The 16,121-nt window shown below is 35.5% G+C and overlaps 1 protein-coding gene across 2 annotated transcripts in view; it reads left to right on the top strand.

Moving 5' to 3' along the window:
* NBEA (neurobeachin) overlaps positions 1-16,121 on the top strand; it is a 463,000-nt gene that overhangs the window by 229,831 nt on the left and 217,048 nt on the right. For both annotated transcript variants that reach the window (XM_042839098.1, XM_042839097.1), the window contains exons 37-38: positions 5,748-5,856; positions 9,170-9,336. In XM_042839098.1, coding sequence (XP_042695032.1) covers positions 5,748-5,856; positions 9,170-9,336 — 276 coding nt within the window. The remainder of the gene's footprint in view (positions 1-5,747; positions 5,857-9,169; positions 9,337-16,121) is intronic.

The following is a 16,121-nucleotide window of genomic DNA, read 5'->3' as shown; positions in this document are numbered from 1 at the left end:
GTGTTTGGTGAAAAGCACAATATTTTCAGGCTGCTTCTTGGAAAAAGTCAAGCTGTGGGCATCTGATGAAAGTAAGTCAAAGAAACATCTGTTTCCCTGGACATGTGATCTGGCAGAACTTCAGGAATGAGCAGAGGAAGCAGGACCTTAGTTAAATTATAACAAATGTTCATTTTGTAATCTGTTTTGAAAGTTGCTGCTTGGGAATGATCCTTAGTCCTTAGAATGTTTCTTAGTTTATCTCAGATAAAAGAAACACTGGTAACATAAGCAAAATTGTTTTATCTAGCAGCATAACAGCGAGGAGTCCTTTCTCTCCATGTCTAAGATTATTACGAAGAATAATTGACTACAAGGTAACAAAGTCATCATAGAATAGTTAGCGAAATACAAGTTGTCATACTTCATTTTTGGTAGGTGTAAAAATAGCTCTGCTTGTTACAAGCTATCCCAATTCACAATTAAATGTTTGCAACGATTTAATGATTTTTACAGGTTGGGTATAGTCTTTTAATTGTCTTTTTCCAAAACTCTAAAAAAAGTTGTCCCAGGCTCTGGTTATTTACTAAGTGACTTAGAATGTGGAATTCTACATCCAGCCTTTATAAACCTTGTGTCTGAAACATTGGGACTTCTAATTGTTTACATGTGTTTTTTCACATCTTGCTTTAACCTATAAAAGTTCTAAAGTAACCTTACTGAGGGAAGGTTGAGGAAAGCAAGCCATGTGCATCTGAAAGTAACTTCTTGCCCACTCCTAAGCAACATTTGCAAATAACTCATATTTATGAATCAGCATGTCCTGAGGCATTCTCTCAATCTGATCTCTCATAATCTGAGACTTCAGTCTTAAGTGAGGAACAGCCTGCTCTGTACTTGCATTCCAACAGACATTGCAGCCTCATCATGATTATTTTACAGCACTGGCATATCTAAATTCTAGTTTTTACTTCCATTTTCCATATGTTCACCTGGAAATTTTACACCTATCTGTGCAGAAAACTCAGTTTGCCATTGACGTGGACCAGGATTTGAGTCACAAGTGACCTCAGACTGCTCTGTTGGTGAATTCCTTACTTCAAGTCCTTCGATTCAGTTTAAAAACAAATCAAGCCCATTTCCTAGTAACAGAGCTTTAACCATGCTTCATGCATTTGTTAATGTTAACACACATCAAGCTTGTCTTGATTAAAAGAAATAATAAGTTGGTATTTCATCTCTGCCTTATCCTGTAAGGACTGCAGCTCAAAGAATAAAAGTTTTGCTACTCATCAGTTCCTGACTGAGATCAGCTCATCTGAGGAAGGGCACAGCAACACATTTGGCTTCAGTTCTATCAGAAGTTTGTGATGCAAGTGAATAAATGGTTGCACAGAAGAAAGCCAAAAGCTTTTCCAGACCAATTCTGTTTTGATCAATCACAGTCGGATAGAAAACATTATAAAAAGTAAAGCAAGTCTGTGGTGACACTTCTTAGACTGCTCGTTAGTCCTCCATGAGAACTAATTGTGTGGAGGTCAGTAAGATCAAAGGGCCAAATTAATTACAGTCTCAAACACGGGTCCACCTAAAGTCTTCTGAGGGTGGCTGATGCAGGATGAAGATTAAAAGAGTGAATGAGGACAGTGGGTATAAATTCAGTCACAATAAATGTTCAGTTGTCAGTAATAAGGAGATGTCACTAAAGAATATGTTTTATTACCAAAGTAGTGTAAGAGTGGTACTGCTCTCAAATTAAAGATTTTCCCACTCTTTTGCAAATATATATGCATTTCTGCACCTCAAAGTCATCCTTATTCATTTGCTTGCTCCAACACAATACAATGGCTTGGGAGAGATGCAGAGAGTAGACATTTCCCCAGAATTGAGTGCTGTATGGAAATTTGTGGATGGAAAATGTAGTTGGACTGTTGTCTCAAATATCAACCAGAATATAATGGATGTGTTTCATACCTACACTAACAACACTGCATAACATTGTTATAAAATATTTACATATTACTTTATATAATGTTACAATATGAAAAACTGAGGTCTTATTCTTGAGCATATGTGAGAAAGACTTTTTTCATCTTCTGGAGATATCTGAGGGTGTAAAAGACCAGTCTCTCATTGACTTCTTTTGTGTTTTGTTTTGTTTTGTTTTGTTTTAATTTTTACAAAACATTAGGAAATAGGGCTGAGCAAAGGGAAAGTAGTACTCTACTCTAGAATTGCATCAGAAAATATATTTCCACTGAGATGAGGCAGCATAAATGTTACTTTGTAAATATTGCTGAAAATTTGTCTAGAATACTGCTGCCAGTTTTGACTGTGTTCTGTCAGAAAAGGTGAAATTAGTCATGACAAGCACAGCCCAGAAGGTAATCGCTTTTATGAGATACTATGGTTATACAAGAAATATTTAAGAGAGTTGATTTAGTTAGCCTAGTAAAATAGGGATAGATGGAATATCAGGTCATGAGAAAGAACAACTATGTAAAGCTATCATTTGCATAAAAATGAAACAGTAAAGACTACTGAAGAATATACATTTGGATTAGAAAGCAAAGGAAGAGTTTTAACCTTCAGAGGGCTTTCCAAAGCTATGCTAGAGACAAGATAATTAGTTGCATTTTGAACTAGATTTCATGAAAATACGTTTCATAAACTGAATATAGTTTAAAGTGTATGTATGGTGTGGTGTGGCTGCATGTTGTAGTGAAGGAGTGAGTTTGGTGATATTTTTCCCTTTGTTTTGTTTGCAGTTCTCAAAAACTTTTTTGGTGCATCGGCAGCCTTTGATACTACTGAAGTATAAGATTTTTCCTGGTTTGGGATCCTTTTTGAGTAATTTCTATTGTTGTTTTTTTTTTTTTTAATGACAGTCCGCAAGATGGCCATAAGCACTTGTTCTCTTGCCAGAAAAGTCTGAGGTTTCTTTTATTCTAATCTTATGCTATGCATGCGATTGAGTTAGTAGGATTGAAAAGTGATAATGGCATTACTATGCGTGTTCATGAAGTGTAACCCAATTAAGACAACACAATGAGTTATTCTGCATCTGTATGAATTTAAGATTCAGTCAGGGTTAGCTGGCTATGATTTTATCCAGGTAAAACACTTCCGCCATGTTTTGCTTAGCAGATAATTTCCCTCTCCTGAAGGAAACCAACCTAATTAGCTGGGGTAGTGAAAAGTCCAAAGTATTGAATGCCTACTTTGCCTCAGTCTTCACTAGCAATACTGGCCTTCAGGAATGCCAGGCTGAATGGCTGGAATAAAGAAGGTATAGCTCTGGTGGAATAATACTTGAGCAAACTGGACATTTGCAAGTGCATTGGCCCTGCTAGAATGTACCCACAAGGAATGAAGAAGCTGGCAGATGTGATTGCAGGGCTGCTCTCCGTAATCTTTGCAGGAAGTTAGAGCAGAAAATAGATGAGTGAAGGGCAAGATAATAATATGAGATCTGTAGGCAATCTTGACCCTGTGCTCAGGCATACTCACTGGTTGCCTTTTACTTTTCATTGTCTTGATGTTGGAACTTTGAAGCTTGAAGACCTGGAGCATTTCCATGCTACCTGAAATTTGTCTCATGTAGTGTCTAAAAGTTGCAGCAACTCCAAGTGGTTCAGCAGTCTCAGTCTCTAGAGAACAAAGGTCCATTAGATGGGTTAGAGAGGAAATCTTTGTGTTCAAGTTTTGAAATCCTAGCTAACTGGTCCTTTGTCAATAGTCTCATAAATTCAAGAAGACATGTGATATAACCTTAAACTGGAGATGTTAAATGTTCAGTTCAAGTATCTTCTCATAGAATCATTTAGAATCATAGAATGGCTTGGGTTGGAAGGGACCATCATATTCCAGCCCCCGTGCCACATGCAGGGCCATCAACGAAAGGCTTGATTTGGAACAGACCTCAAAGACTAAGTTGTAGCCTCCCTGCTGTGGGCAGGGTTGCCAACCACCACATCATGCTCCAGGTTGCCCAGTGTCTCATCCAGCATGGCCTTGAATGTCTCCAGGGACAGGGCATCCATAACTTCTCTCAGCTGCCTGTCCCTGGACCTTACCACCCTCTCAGTGAAAAAAATTTCCATGACATCTACTTTAAATTTCCCCTCTTTTATTTTAAAATTGTTTCCCCTTGTCCTACCACTAGAGACATGTAAAAATTTGATTTCCCTTCCGTTTCTAAGCTCCCTTTAAGTACTGGAAGGCTGCAAAGAGGTCTCCCCCGAGGCTTCACTTCTCCAAGATAAACAAGCCCAACTCCCTCAGCTTTTTTTCATAGAAAGTCCAGTTCTCATTCCAGTCCTCATCTCAGAGAATCTTGTTAATGTCATAAAAGCTCATTTGGAATCCATACATCTGTATTCTTAACATTAATAAAATAGCAAATCATGTCTTCACGATTTAAAAATAATTCTAAATTTGGAAGAGGACAGTGGAAGCACCTTTATTTTTTTAGTCTATGCTTTGTCAGAAACATTTTACTTCTGAGAAAAATAGCGAAGAGATATTTAAAAAAGCCTCATTCAAATCATGAGTATTCATCAACTTGATCCAAGTTGGTTTGTCCTTATCTCTAAACAGAGATCCCAACATTTATGTCTTCCCATGATGCATATCCATATTAAACATTAGGTCAGAAAAAATATTTCCCTCCTTCACAGGTGTCAGAATACACCAAAGGAGGCAGGAATAGGATTCAGGACTCACATTTTATAGGTGTAACATCCAATTATCATGCATTTCATTTCTAATAATCCTGACTTTTATTTTTTAATTGCTTTTGAGCATCAGACATCAGCCTTAGGGTGGGATTGGCTAGTCATCTCATATTCCTAATATAAGGATCTCTAAATTTAAGTATGTTTCCCTCATGCTGCAAAAAGGAAAACCCTTAAACCATGTGCCAATTTAGCACAAAAGAAACAGTTCTTCCTGATCCTAACCAGACAGTCTGGTCAGATCTTTGCATCCTGAAAGATACTTCCTCTCTGCTGACTTGAAGAGCAAAGAAATTTTGAATAGAGGGGGCAATCTTAGGAACATAATATAGGGACAGGAAAACAATTGGTTTCATTGTTCCTGTCCAATAAAACATCAGCATTATAAACAATGTAGTGTTATTTATGTTGCAGCTTTATTATGTGTATCATGGTATTTGAGGTTTTCTCTAAGTGTCTTAATTTAAGGTCTTTGATGGAAATTCTCAATCCTTCTGTTTTTGTTTTTGTTTTTGTTTTTATTTGAAGTATATGATTGAAATCCTCAATCTAACTATAATCTTTTTCTTTTTTTCTTAAAGTTTTTTTTTTTTTTCAAGTTTAAGATGTCATAAAAAAACTTGGAAATACGCATTTTTTTACTTGAGTTTTTAAAAAGCAGATATTATTTCACAATTCTATACTTCAACATTTGAATATTTATATTTAATAGTATAATTAGAGTTTAAGCAGTTATCTCAGTTGTAGTACTGAGACTACTTTAAAAAATATACTAGAAATTTACTTCCATAAGGATATGTTCTCTTCAATAAGAAATAGCAAGCTTTTTCCATGTAACGTGATTTCTTTGTGCCCTTACAAATACTAAAAAATTTTGATTAAAGTTACTCTTGGCAAATAGTGATTTCACGATAGTAGTTCTGTGATTTTTTTTTTTAATCTTTATTTTTTGCATTTTAAGCAAATTTGCTCAAATAACACATTTGAAGTACAACAAATACAAAGGCTGATTGTGACTTTTTTTTATTTTAGATTATTATGTCATGCAATGAAAGACCATATAGTGCGTGTTGCAAATGAAGCAGAATTTATTTTGAACCGACAAAGAGCTGAAGATGTCCACAAGCATGCTGAGTTTGAGGTAATCCTGAGAGTTGGTGCATTTCTGCTTTTCTGTTTTCACTCAGTTGTCACCTAGACTGTAACCCCATGCAATAAAGATTTTCTTCTTCCAACAAAGAAATTTATATTGAAGGCATTTCAAAACTGGTTTTTAAAAGCTTTGGTAAATGTCGAACACAAGGAACTGGTTTAATATCTCATCTCCTCACTGAAATTAATGAAAGCATTAGCTTGAAGAAATCCCTTAATCAGAATGTCTGCTCAACTGATATGGCAGACTCTTTAACTTCACAAAGAACTTTACTGATTTATTGCAAACTGTAATATAAGCCTCATTACTAATTATTTTTGTTGGATTTTACCAACAGTATATTTCAGTTCAGTATGAAAGAAAAACATAATGCATATAGGCACATCACAATTTAACTCCTTTGTTAGAATTAATATTTTAGGATATTTTTGGTAGAACATTTTGGATATTCTTAGAATATCTACCTCCTATAAATTACATATTGAAGCATTCTGATTCTTACTTTAGCTGCTAGCCAGGAGTCTTTACTGACATGAAGATTCTGTTTACATTGCCTGTTTTTTAAGTACTGGAAGAAATAACATAGCATCTGGATCCTGTAACTCTTTAACGTCTGTAATTCTTTCTCCTCAAAAGGAGTCAGGTTTCTTTTTCTTTTTTCATCAAGTAGTATTGTAGTTTAAATGAAATTACTTGAAAATGAGGCAAAGATACAAAAGACCTATTTCAAAAACATTTTTTTCAGTCCCATACTTTAAATGGTTTTGATGATTCCTTCTGTATTAATTTAGTTCCTGTTTTTAAAAACGCAAAAATATTCAAACACAGTTAAAATTTAATTTTTGACTAGACTTTATCCAATATAGTTTTGCATTTTCATGCTGCCTTTATCCAACACTTCAGTATCACTGTTATTTCCAAATCTGCTTTTTTTTTTTTTAATACATTTGTATATAAACAAATATACATACACAAACATAACTTCCTTGTATTTTAATTTGCAAGTCGCCTTCTTTTAGGATGGAGATAGACTTATTTAGTATTGATGATAATAATCAATTTATTCATCTGTCAGAAAATGTCAACAAGCACCTGGTGGCTAGAAATAGAAGTCAGTAATCTTAGTTTTGATGAGGTTTTTATCTCATTGAAACAGCTCTCTTAAATGTACACTTTGATGTACTAGTTCTTGTGCTCCTTGACCTAGCTGAAAAGTGTGAGACACAGAGATATCTGTTGTCATTTTGAATACACATAACCTTTACTTCATCCTGTCAGAGCAGACAGCAGACACTCGTCATATGGGATTGCAACAACTTTATTACCAGGCATATACTGGATATTTTGGACTTAGATAAAATCACATTTACAATTAAGTGTTTGTCAGAGTGAAGTTTCATATTGCCTCAACAATATATAACATTTGATATTTATCAGAGCATCATGCAGTAACCTAAGATGACAATAGAAGATTGAGTTATCTGTTCTTTGAAGAATACATTGAGATATAAGATCTGTCAGAACTCTAGACAAAATGAGAATATTCAATTAACTTCCAGCTTCTGTTAGCAAATAGGATTTAGAATATTAACTAAATTCTCTGAAGGAATAGCCTTAAGTCAGTCTTATTGTCTGGTAAAGAAACCAATGCATTTTTCATATACAAAATTTTTCATTATTTTTGTCACATGAAAAGCCTCAGCTACATATTTTAGATGAGGACGATAAAGTCTGAAAGTCATAAAAGAAAATTTAGTGCAATTTAGTCTCTACTAAATATGAACCTCAAATGTACTTAAATAAGGTGATGGTTAAAGTCTGGAAGAGTGTTTTATATACTGTCTTTTATAGCATTAGGTAAATGATAATAATACTGAACATTTTATTATTCATCCTATGTGAAAGGAGTAAGAACAAAGAGATTTCTGGTAGTTTTCTCTTGCATAATTTCAAACCTGTCATTTGGTTTTAATAAGCTGTATCAGTATAAGTTCTAGGTTTAAGTACATGTTAATTGTTGCTCCCAGCAAATGCGAATGGCTGTTTTATTTTTACCACTTACACTTTAATTGAATAATTATGGATGAAATCGTTTGACCCAGATTGCACTGAGTTACTGTGTTGCCCATGCAACAGCAAGGAAGACCATGGACCAGCATATAAATGTTATCCTCCTCCCACTATGGATGTAATCAGGGCAAAGGAAATTCCTCCTAGACTGGTTGATTCACAGTTAACTTCCATTTTGTTAACCTTTGTAATTGTTTAGGAAGAAAAATGAAAATTTAATTTTACTGTCCAATGAGCTGGTGAAATATTAACCTCATTACAAAGGGAGATCATTGTACTAATTGGTGCTTCTCTGTACAAGAAGATAAATTGAAAAATGAATTAACCCTTTAAGAATTAGTGTAATGTTTGTTCTTTTTCAGATAGATTATTTGAAATAATGGCTATAACGCAATCGAAAGACCACTGTTAAAATCTTAGCAAATGCTAATGAGATCAGCATTAATTGGGCAATGTGCAGAAATAGGAAGAATAAAGCACAATCAACTTGAGTTTTGCTAAACTGTAATTGCTTTTTTGTATATTAGAAGATGGTGGTCAATTCAGCTTAAAGTGTTACAGCAATGAGTAATGGTTAAACCTTCTAAAATGACGCACAATAATTTGTGCAAGCAAAAATTGAGGTCTTTTTAAAAGGTATTTATAAAATTAGGTCTTTTGAGAATAATCTAGCTTTTGTAATTTACTGCTAGAAAATGATAATTGTAATGGATTCATTTTAATGACCATGGCTACATTTACTTCCTTTAGACCTTTCAAAAGGATCTTTAATAGGAGGAGAAATCGGATTTAATTTTAACATGGATTTGAGAAAAGAAAGGGAAAATTTACATTGTTCTTATTTTACACAAAGCATTTAAGTTGAATATTGTGTTATATATGAAGTCAAAATTATATGTGTTATATCTGTATGTTATAAATGAGAATGTATGAAAATTCTACATCAGGCCTTAAGACATAGCCATGATTACATACAGAGGTGCATAGTTAAATGTTTTTCATTGTAACTTGGTTGTATTTTCCATCAATATTTCAAATTCTACATGTTCTGAGAGCTTTTTCATGAATGAAATACAGTAGTAGAATCACGTAAATTGTTTTGTCCTGTTGTACTTAAAATTATCTTAGTGAGCTCATTGGCTATTGATGTAAAGAGTTTTAGTAAGTTACCACTCTCAGGTGATTCCCAAATAGCCTATCTTTTATCAAGTAGATGTACTTTCATTCCCAGTCACAGTGTGCTCAGTATGCCGCTGACAGAAGAGAGGAGGAGAAGATGTGTGATCATCTTATCAGTGCTGCAAAGCATCGGGATCACGTTACAGCCAATCAGCTGAAACAGAAGATACTCAACATCCTAACAAATAAGCATGGTGCTTGGGGAGCTGTTTCTTATAGGTAAGCTGATAGCATAAAATGTGTGGGTTTTAAACGTTACTTCCAAAGTATAAGAGAAACTGCCACCATATAACTGGAAAATGAATCTCGTAGGAGTTAGAATTGCTAAAATGTATTCTCTGAATTAGGCATTGCTTCAACTGTTTCTTGAGAAGTCTTCTTTGATGAAACTTTACAGATAAAACTCCTGAATAGATTGCTAAAATAATACTTTATTATATTTCAAGTAAATTGTAATGAAAATTTGTCAATTATGTTTAATGCAGCTTTGCTAGTGGTATATTGGAAGTTTTTGAGGCTCCCTCCAGTATTATAACCTCTGAGTGAAGTGCTCTGGATGAGATAACAAGTGAGAGCTTTCCATACAGATACTGAAAGAGGAAGCAGAGGATCTAGCATTATAGTCAGCGTAAAAATAGCAAGCAGAAGCAGAACACAAGTTGCTGTGTCGTACTTTCTTCTGTTTATAACTTTTCTGTGCGAGTGATGAAGTGGTAAGATCCGCTGGTAAATCTTAACTCTCCTACAACAAAACAGTAGTTGATACCAGCCATGTACAAAGTCCATATGCTTAACACAAAACTTATGTGTGTGCTTGACTTTATCAAGTCTGCAGCTGAGCTTAACCAAAGTGCAGCTCATTTCTTCAGGAGCCCCTGTAAGGAAGTAAACACATAAAAGCAGTGTGATCCAAAATACATAATTCTTATTTTATGTAAATGACAATGTAATATTTGAGGTTTTAATCAGAACTATGTTGAGAACTGCTTTTAAAAGTTGACTGTATTCAACACAAGGGTGAAATGAAACTTCTTCCTATATCATGCTAAAAAACAAAGCCTTGCTTTTCCAGTTCTAAATCACAAAAATAGCCAGTGGCTAAGGTGCTGACCCTCCTCGTATGGAAGAGTTGGGCTCAAATTGCTCCTTTCCTTCATTCTGAGTAGGGTCTTGAACCTGGGTCTGTCTGCAAAGCCACAGGCTGCCAAGTCTCTTTATTGTTTTTTTGTTGTTGTTGTTGTTTTTATTATTATTTTTTTTTTCATTCGAGCTAATTACTAAATTGATTATTTATTCAAAGTGGACCTGGTCAAACAATAGAGACTGGAAAAGTTTTGTTTCCAAATATCCTATTTTTTACAGTTCAATTTCCTACTTGAATTCCGCTGATCTGTTCTGAGTCAGAGCAGAACAGAAAGTTCCTCCTTAGCTCTGAAAAAGCTTTTCAGTAAAAATCTGGTTGAGACTGATATGCTGATTCAAAAACTTTTCTATAGATAAATATTTTCTTTTGGGGAAAAAAAAAAAAGATGCACCAACACATTTAAATATAGCTTGAATACATACCTGTGGCTTCAGCTTATTAGGAAAGATGTTGAATAATGAAACAGACATATCAGAAATAACATTTAATAAATGTCATATATCCTGTTCATTCTTTCTGTCATTGTGTCTAGTTGGTTCTTGTGGTTATGTAGTGCAAAAAATAAAATGTAGTTTTTCATATTCATCATACTTGTAACTTCCAAAGAAACTACAATTTCCTGGATGATGTAGGAGATGAATTTCATTTTTAAGGTGGTAGAAAATGTAGAAGTTTAGACTGATAGAAATTCTGTAGTGTAACATCACAGACATTCTGGTGGTAATTACAAAAAAGACATTTAGAGGATTTTGATACGGTAAATTTAAAGCAACCCAAGTTCATAATGGACACTGGTGTTATTCCTAGCTGAGGCTTAAAATAGTGTATCTGGAGACTTGAATCTGATAAGTTTAATTTTCAGTCCTTTTAATGTCTTTGCATTTTTGAATGATGTTGTGGCTCAAATTGGTTGCAGGCACTTCGCAGGCTTCAGTCAGATCTTTGCCATGTCACTGGGCACTCGCTCCTGCAGGCGACTCTCATTGGGTCACACAACTCACCCATTTTATTTCACTTTCCTTGTGTGCCTGCTTCTCAGTTCTCATTCTGGACATGTTCAGTCCAGCTGTTGGCCTGGTGGTTGGTTTTTAGCTGCAAGCTGCTTCTGGCTGACATTTAACCTGGAGAAATAATGAAGCTGTGACAGCAAAAAGATTCCAAAGAGGTTTCCCAGTTGCAGGATGCAAATGTCCTTGCATTTCAGGTCCTACTACAGCAACTGTGTGATCCACCACACAAGTGTAACTTCTGTCTTTAGACCTAATGAACTGTATAGAGAAAGGACTAGGAAGACAGGAGATGTGGGAAGATGACACAGAGCATCTAGTGCCTTGTAAATAACTGAGGTCACTGTTCTTGGGCAGATTTAAAAAATTTCAGTTGCAGAAAGGACTACAAAAGAGTGGCTCTTGAATCTGTGAACGTTCTTGGAAACTGTAAATTAAAGAAATCCTTAACAGGTCAAGGAGGAGCAGGCAAAGAAATAGGTAACCAGTTCCACATGATAAACACTTAGGCAATGCCTCTAAAGTCCTTTAACAAAGTTGCTTATAAAATATTAAGATCTGATTTTGTGAAATATTATGCAGCTGTTGATTTTTCTTCCCTCATGTTGGCATTTCAACACATTGAATTTATAAGTCCTTCAGCTTTTGTGTCTGCAGGTACTCTTTCTGCAGATACCAACAAGCACCATTTACTGTGTTAGATCTGTAAGTGCCACAAAGTTTATTCTTTGTTCATTTATGAGAGAGCAAAAATTAACCTAACTCCTGGCAGCACTGTGATTATTGAGAGGAAAATCAAGGGGTTTGATGAATCCAATTCTATCATATTTGCAAATTAGAAATTTTAGATATAAACTCTTTTCAAAATGTTCAAAGAAACAAAGAAGACAGTTGAGTATAAAATAAAATCATAGGTGCCATGCCTTTCAATTTCCTTCTTAATTAGCTTCTCATTTACAAAGGAAAAAATAATTTTATGCAAATACTTCCCTACTTGAATTAATTATTTCAAAGATGGTAACAATGTGTGAACTGTCCCAGTCTGTGTATCAACCAATCAGCATGGTTGCAGGCAGCCTGAGAACCTATTTACTCTTTCATCTCCTTATTTCTAGAGTGGTAAGTAACGTTCTTTACAAAATATTTTTCTGTTGTATTGTTTTTCAGTGTCACCATCTTCATAAATATTTTCCATTGAGTTCTTAAAGCAAAAACTGAAGTTCTTTTGCCTCATTTCTTGCAAGTGTGAACATCAACTCCCTTACAACAAAAAGAAATTATTGAAACATCTTGTTTTGTCCTTCATATCTTAGAAAAGAGTAACAGTATTCAAAACAAATCTATTTGGTTTGTTACAAACATTGTTTTCCTTTAAGCCAAACTAATTCTGGTTTTCTGATTTCGTCAGTTTAACAGTTTTAGATATGATCTGCTAAGTTATCTTAGCTTACCCAAAACATATAGTTTTTTCCTTTCCTTACCTGAAGCATCATACCCAAAGTTGAATTCTGCACTTTTTTTTTCCATTGGGATGAGAAATTGATGGGTTGGGTATTTCTTTGATGCATTGCCACTTATTCACAGTGAACGTGCAACATCCTATTTCCTTCATTTCAGGAAGAATCACACAGGGTGCTTCATAGATTATCATTCAAAGCCTCTGTAAGCCAGCACTTACCCTAGCTTTTTTCAGGGTTATAGTCTTCATGTCACAACATATGCTTCCTTCTGTCTTCTCTGTCAGTTTCATATGGTGCTTCTCTTCCTTCCCATCTGCTTCTCTCTCCATAGACATCTTTCTTTAACAATATATATAAATATATATATATGTAAGTTCAATGAAACTTCTCTGTACACGCAGTTCAAATTTGTTACCAGCCCCATGTATGTCTGGGATGTTATCTCTCACCATGCTTGTTTGGAGGGTTCTCTTATTTCAGCTTCTTGAATTTAATCAGACACCACAACTGCATATTTAGTTATACTTACAGTTTGTATAAATTTAAGGCAATTTAGGGCAATACAGAGTTCTGAGTTCAAGGTTTTATTCAAAATCTAAATAGCAAATACCTCTGTATTGATATTTTCACACTATCAGTTCTGATATACATAGGAGGATTATTACTATGAGAAAAATGACATTTAAAAATAAGAATTCGTTGTCTTGCTTTCAGTGATTTGATAAAGGAGGCCCTACCTGCATTAAAGCAGCTTTACCAAACAGCAAGTATATAAGGGCTTTTTCTGTTCAAATCCATCTTTGGTTAAACGAGACATCCATAACAAATTAATCATTCATGGTGGAGGGCAGAGCTGTCAAACTCATTCTGTGGTGAAGACCAAATTCATCTGGGCAGACAGTCTGGAAATACAAAGTTTCTTGCCAGACAGCAAGTTCTGCCTCTCAGGACACCATGTGCTTCTGCAGAGATTGGGTTCTGCAGGGTAAGGGGGAGAGATCTGAAAGAGGAGAACTTCCTATTTCTGAACCTGTAGGGCTGAAGGGCTGTTAGTACGGTGATTCTGGGAAGACCCTGCTTCTAAACCTGCTTCAGATGTTTCCAGTTTTCAGTAAGAGGGATGAGAACACAGGAATTTGGTAAGGGGTTTCCCTTGCAGCCAGCCCTGCTCTGTCTTCATCACCATACTAGCTGCTGCCTTAGGAAGTTGAGAGCACAAAGATCCTGTCCAGTCCGCCACTGCAAATCAGCTTCATCTGGTTTAGCTATTCATTCATTTCTGGCTCATTTTAACTGCTAGACATAAATTACAAAGGAAGCTTTAGAACAATAGAAAAGATATAGGATCTGATCCAGTCTACTGGGTCCAGCAGTGTATTTGACATGTCTGTTGCTTGAGGGTCTGTTAAAGTTCTGCATTTTTCCACATATTCTATACAAACAAAGAAATGAAGTTGTTTCTGGAGCTGGTGAAATGTATTTTTATTTTCAGAACAGATACTTCCAGACTGATCTTATGGAATCTGCTTTTTAACTCATTTAGTAGCTATTTTGGTTGCAGGTTCCAAACATTCAGTTCTAAGACAATTCCATAATGATAAAGCATTAAAAGATGCTTTCTGTCTTCTGTTGTTTTTACTTAACTTCCATACTATGATAAATGCTGTGCCTGCAATTTTCATATTTTAGATCTGGTATTAATCACCCTTCTTTAGAAGGATTTAAGCATATACGTGAGAGGTTGTTTTTCTAATTCAAACACTCTTTTTTACTATTTTATCACTTGAATCCCCTTCTTATCCTTCTTTCTATACTTTTCTGCTGCTCTGCACCTGCTATATTACATCCAATATTGGTTGCTTACCCCAGTATTTTCTCCAAACATGGTGGAAGGCAGAGAATTTGTGTTAACTGTGTCATATCAGTAGCACAATAGAAAAATATTCTTCCTAAGAACAGTAATTTAGATGTAGATGTATTTGCAGCATAGCGATACTTGCTAAGACGGAAGCACTTCGTAACCAGAGATGGGCCCAGTGAGCGAGCGCCCAGTTTGCTTAAGTGAGACTTACCCAGTTTTGTATCTGTACAAGGTTAGTCTGTTGTTTTCAACTGTTGTCTTTTCACTATGGGCTTTCTCCCACAGCTGGAAGACACCTCTGAAGAAAATAGTTGTTTTGGAAAGAAGTAGTAATTTGCCCATGTTGGGACCACCGAGATACTCAGGGGAGACTTATTCACCTCTAGGGGAAGACTTGCTTATCTCTAGGAATAGCACTATATTATATTTGATATTAAAGAAGGAGGACATTTTCTCACATTCTGCAATAAGAGAACAACTTTCTTCCTTCTTCACTCTCTTTTTTTTTCCCCACTGTTTAAAATGTCTTCTGTTTCTGCTCATAATTTGTTTTTTCCCTTTTGCTTTATGGCAAACACAAAGAGGAAGTTTTTGCTCATAGTCTTTTTCTCTTAGTGTAACAGACAACAAATCTCTAGAATTCAGCAATCAGAATAAAAATCGCAATGACATAGCATCAACTGTCTGCATACTTTATTGCAGCAGTAACAAGAAGATTTTAAAGTGTATTATACTAAGGGAAAAATCAACCTCAGCACTCTAAGAGGTCTTTTGCTCCTCCTAAATTCTAACCACAGAGCTAGCACATGCCTCATGCAGCACTTCATCTTCCAGTATAAAGTCACAAGAACAGGTTCAGACCGATGGTTCATTAGCCTGGTAAACTACCTTCAACTGTAAGTGAATGCTTAAGAAAGAGTAAGAATAGGTTCAAGTAGACACGATGGGTCCACCTAATATTCCCACAGATTCCTTGCTTTTTTTCAGCTCAGGATTTCCTGAGGAATCTAAATTTCAGTCTGTCAGATTTTAAGTTTCCTTCTATCAGTAGGACTTCAAAGTCCAGCTGCCTCTCCTCATCTTTTCCTCCTAGTTCCTGCAAAGGAAGCAGCCTCTGGAGTGGCTCTCAGCAGACTCAAAAGCAGGTGCTGATATCAGACAATGTTTCTAGCATCTGTGTGCCTTCTTTCTCTGCCTCTAGTTTAGACAGATGCAGGAACTCGGTAGAAACAATGAGCGAAGAATTTCTCATTTGTCGGGTAACATTTCCCTCACATGATTCTCACTTTTTCTCTAATCCAGTCTAGTGCAGTATAGCAATGCATATCCATTTTCTCCATAGAGAGGATGGAAAGCAAGGAATAAAAAGGAACAAAGGCTTATAAAATTCTGGAAAATTAAGTTTTATGTTTCTAGGAAGAGAAGAAGAGAGGAGAGGAGAGGAGAGGAGAGGAGAGGAGAGGAGAGGAGAGGAAAAAGAAAAGAAGAAAAGGAAAGGAAAGGAAAGGAAAGGAAAGGAAAGGAAAGGAAAG

Source organism: Centrocercus urophasianus, unplaced genomic scaffold (assembly GCF_019232065.1).
Source record: "Centrocercus urophasianus isolate 14NV4802_14NV808 unplaced genomic scaffold, USGS_Curo_1.0 seq_9, whole genome shotgun sequence".
Lineage (NCBI taxonomy): Eukaryota > Metazoa > Chordata > Aves > Galliformes > Phasianidae > Centrocercus > Centrocercus urophasianus.
This window is presented reverse-complemented; position numbering and strand designations above follow the sequence as displayed.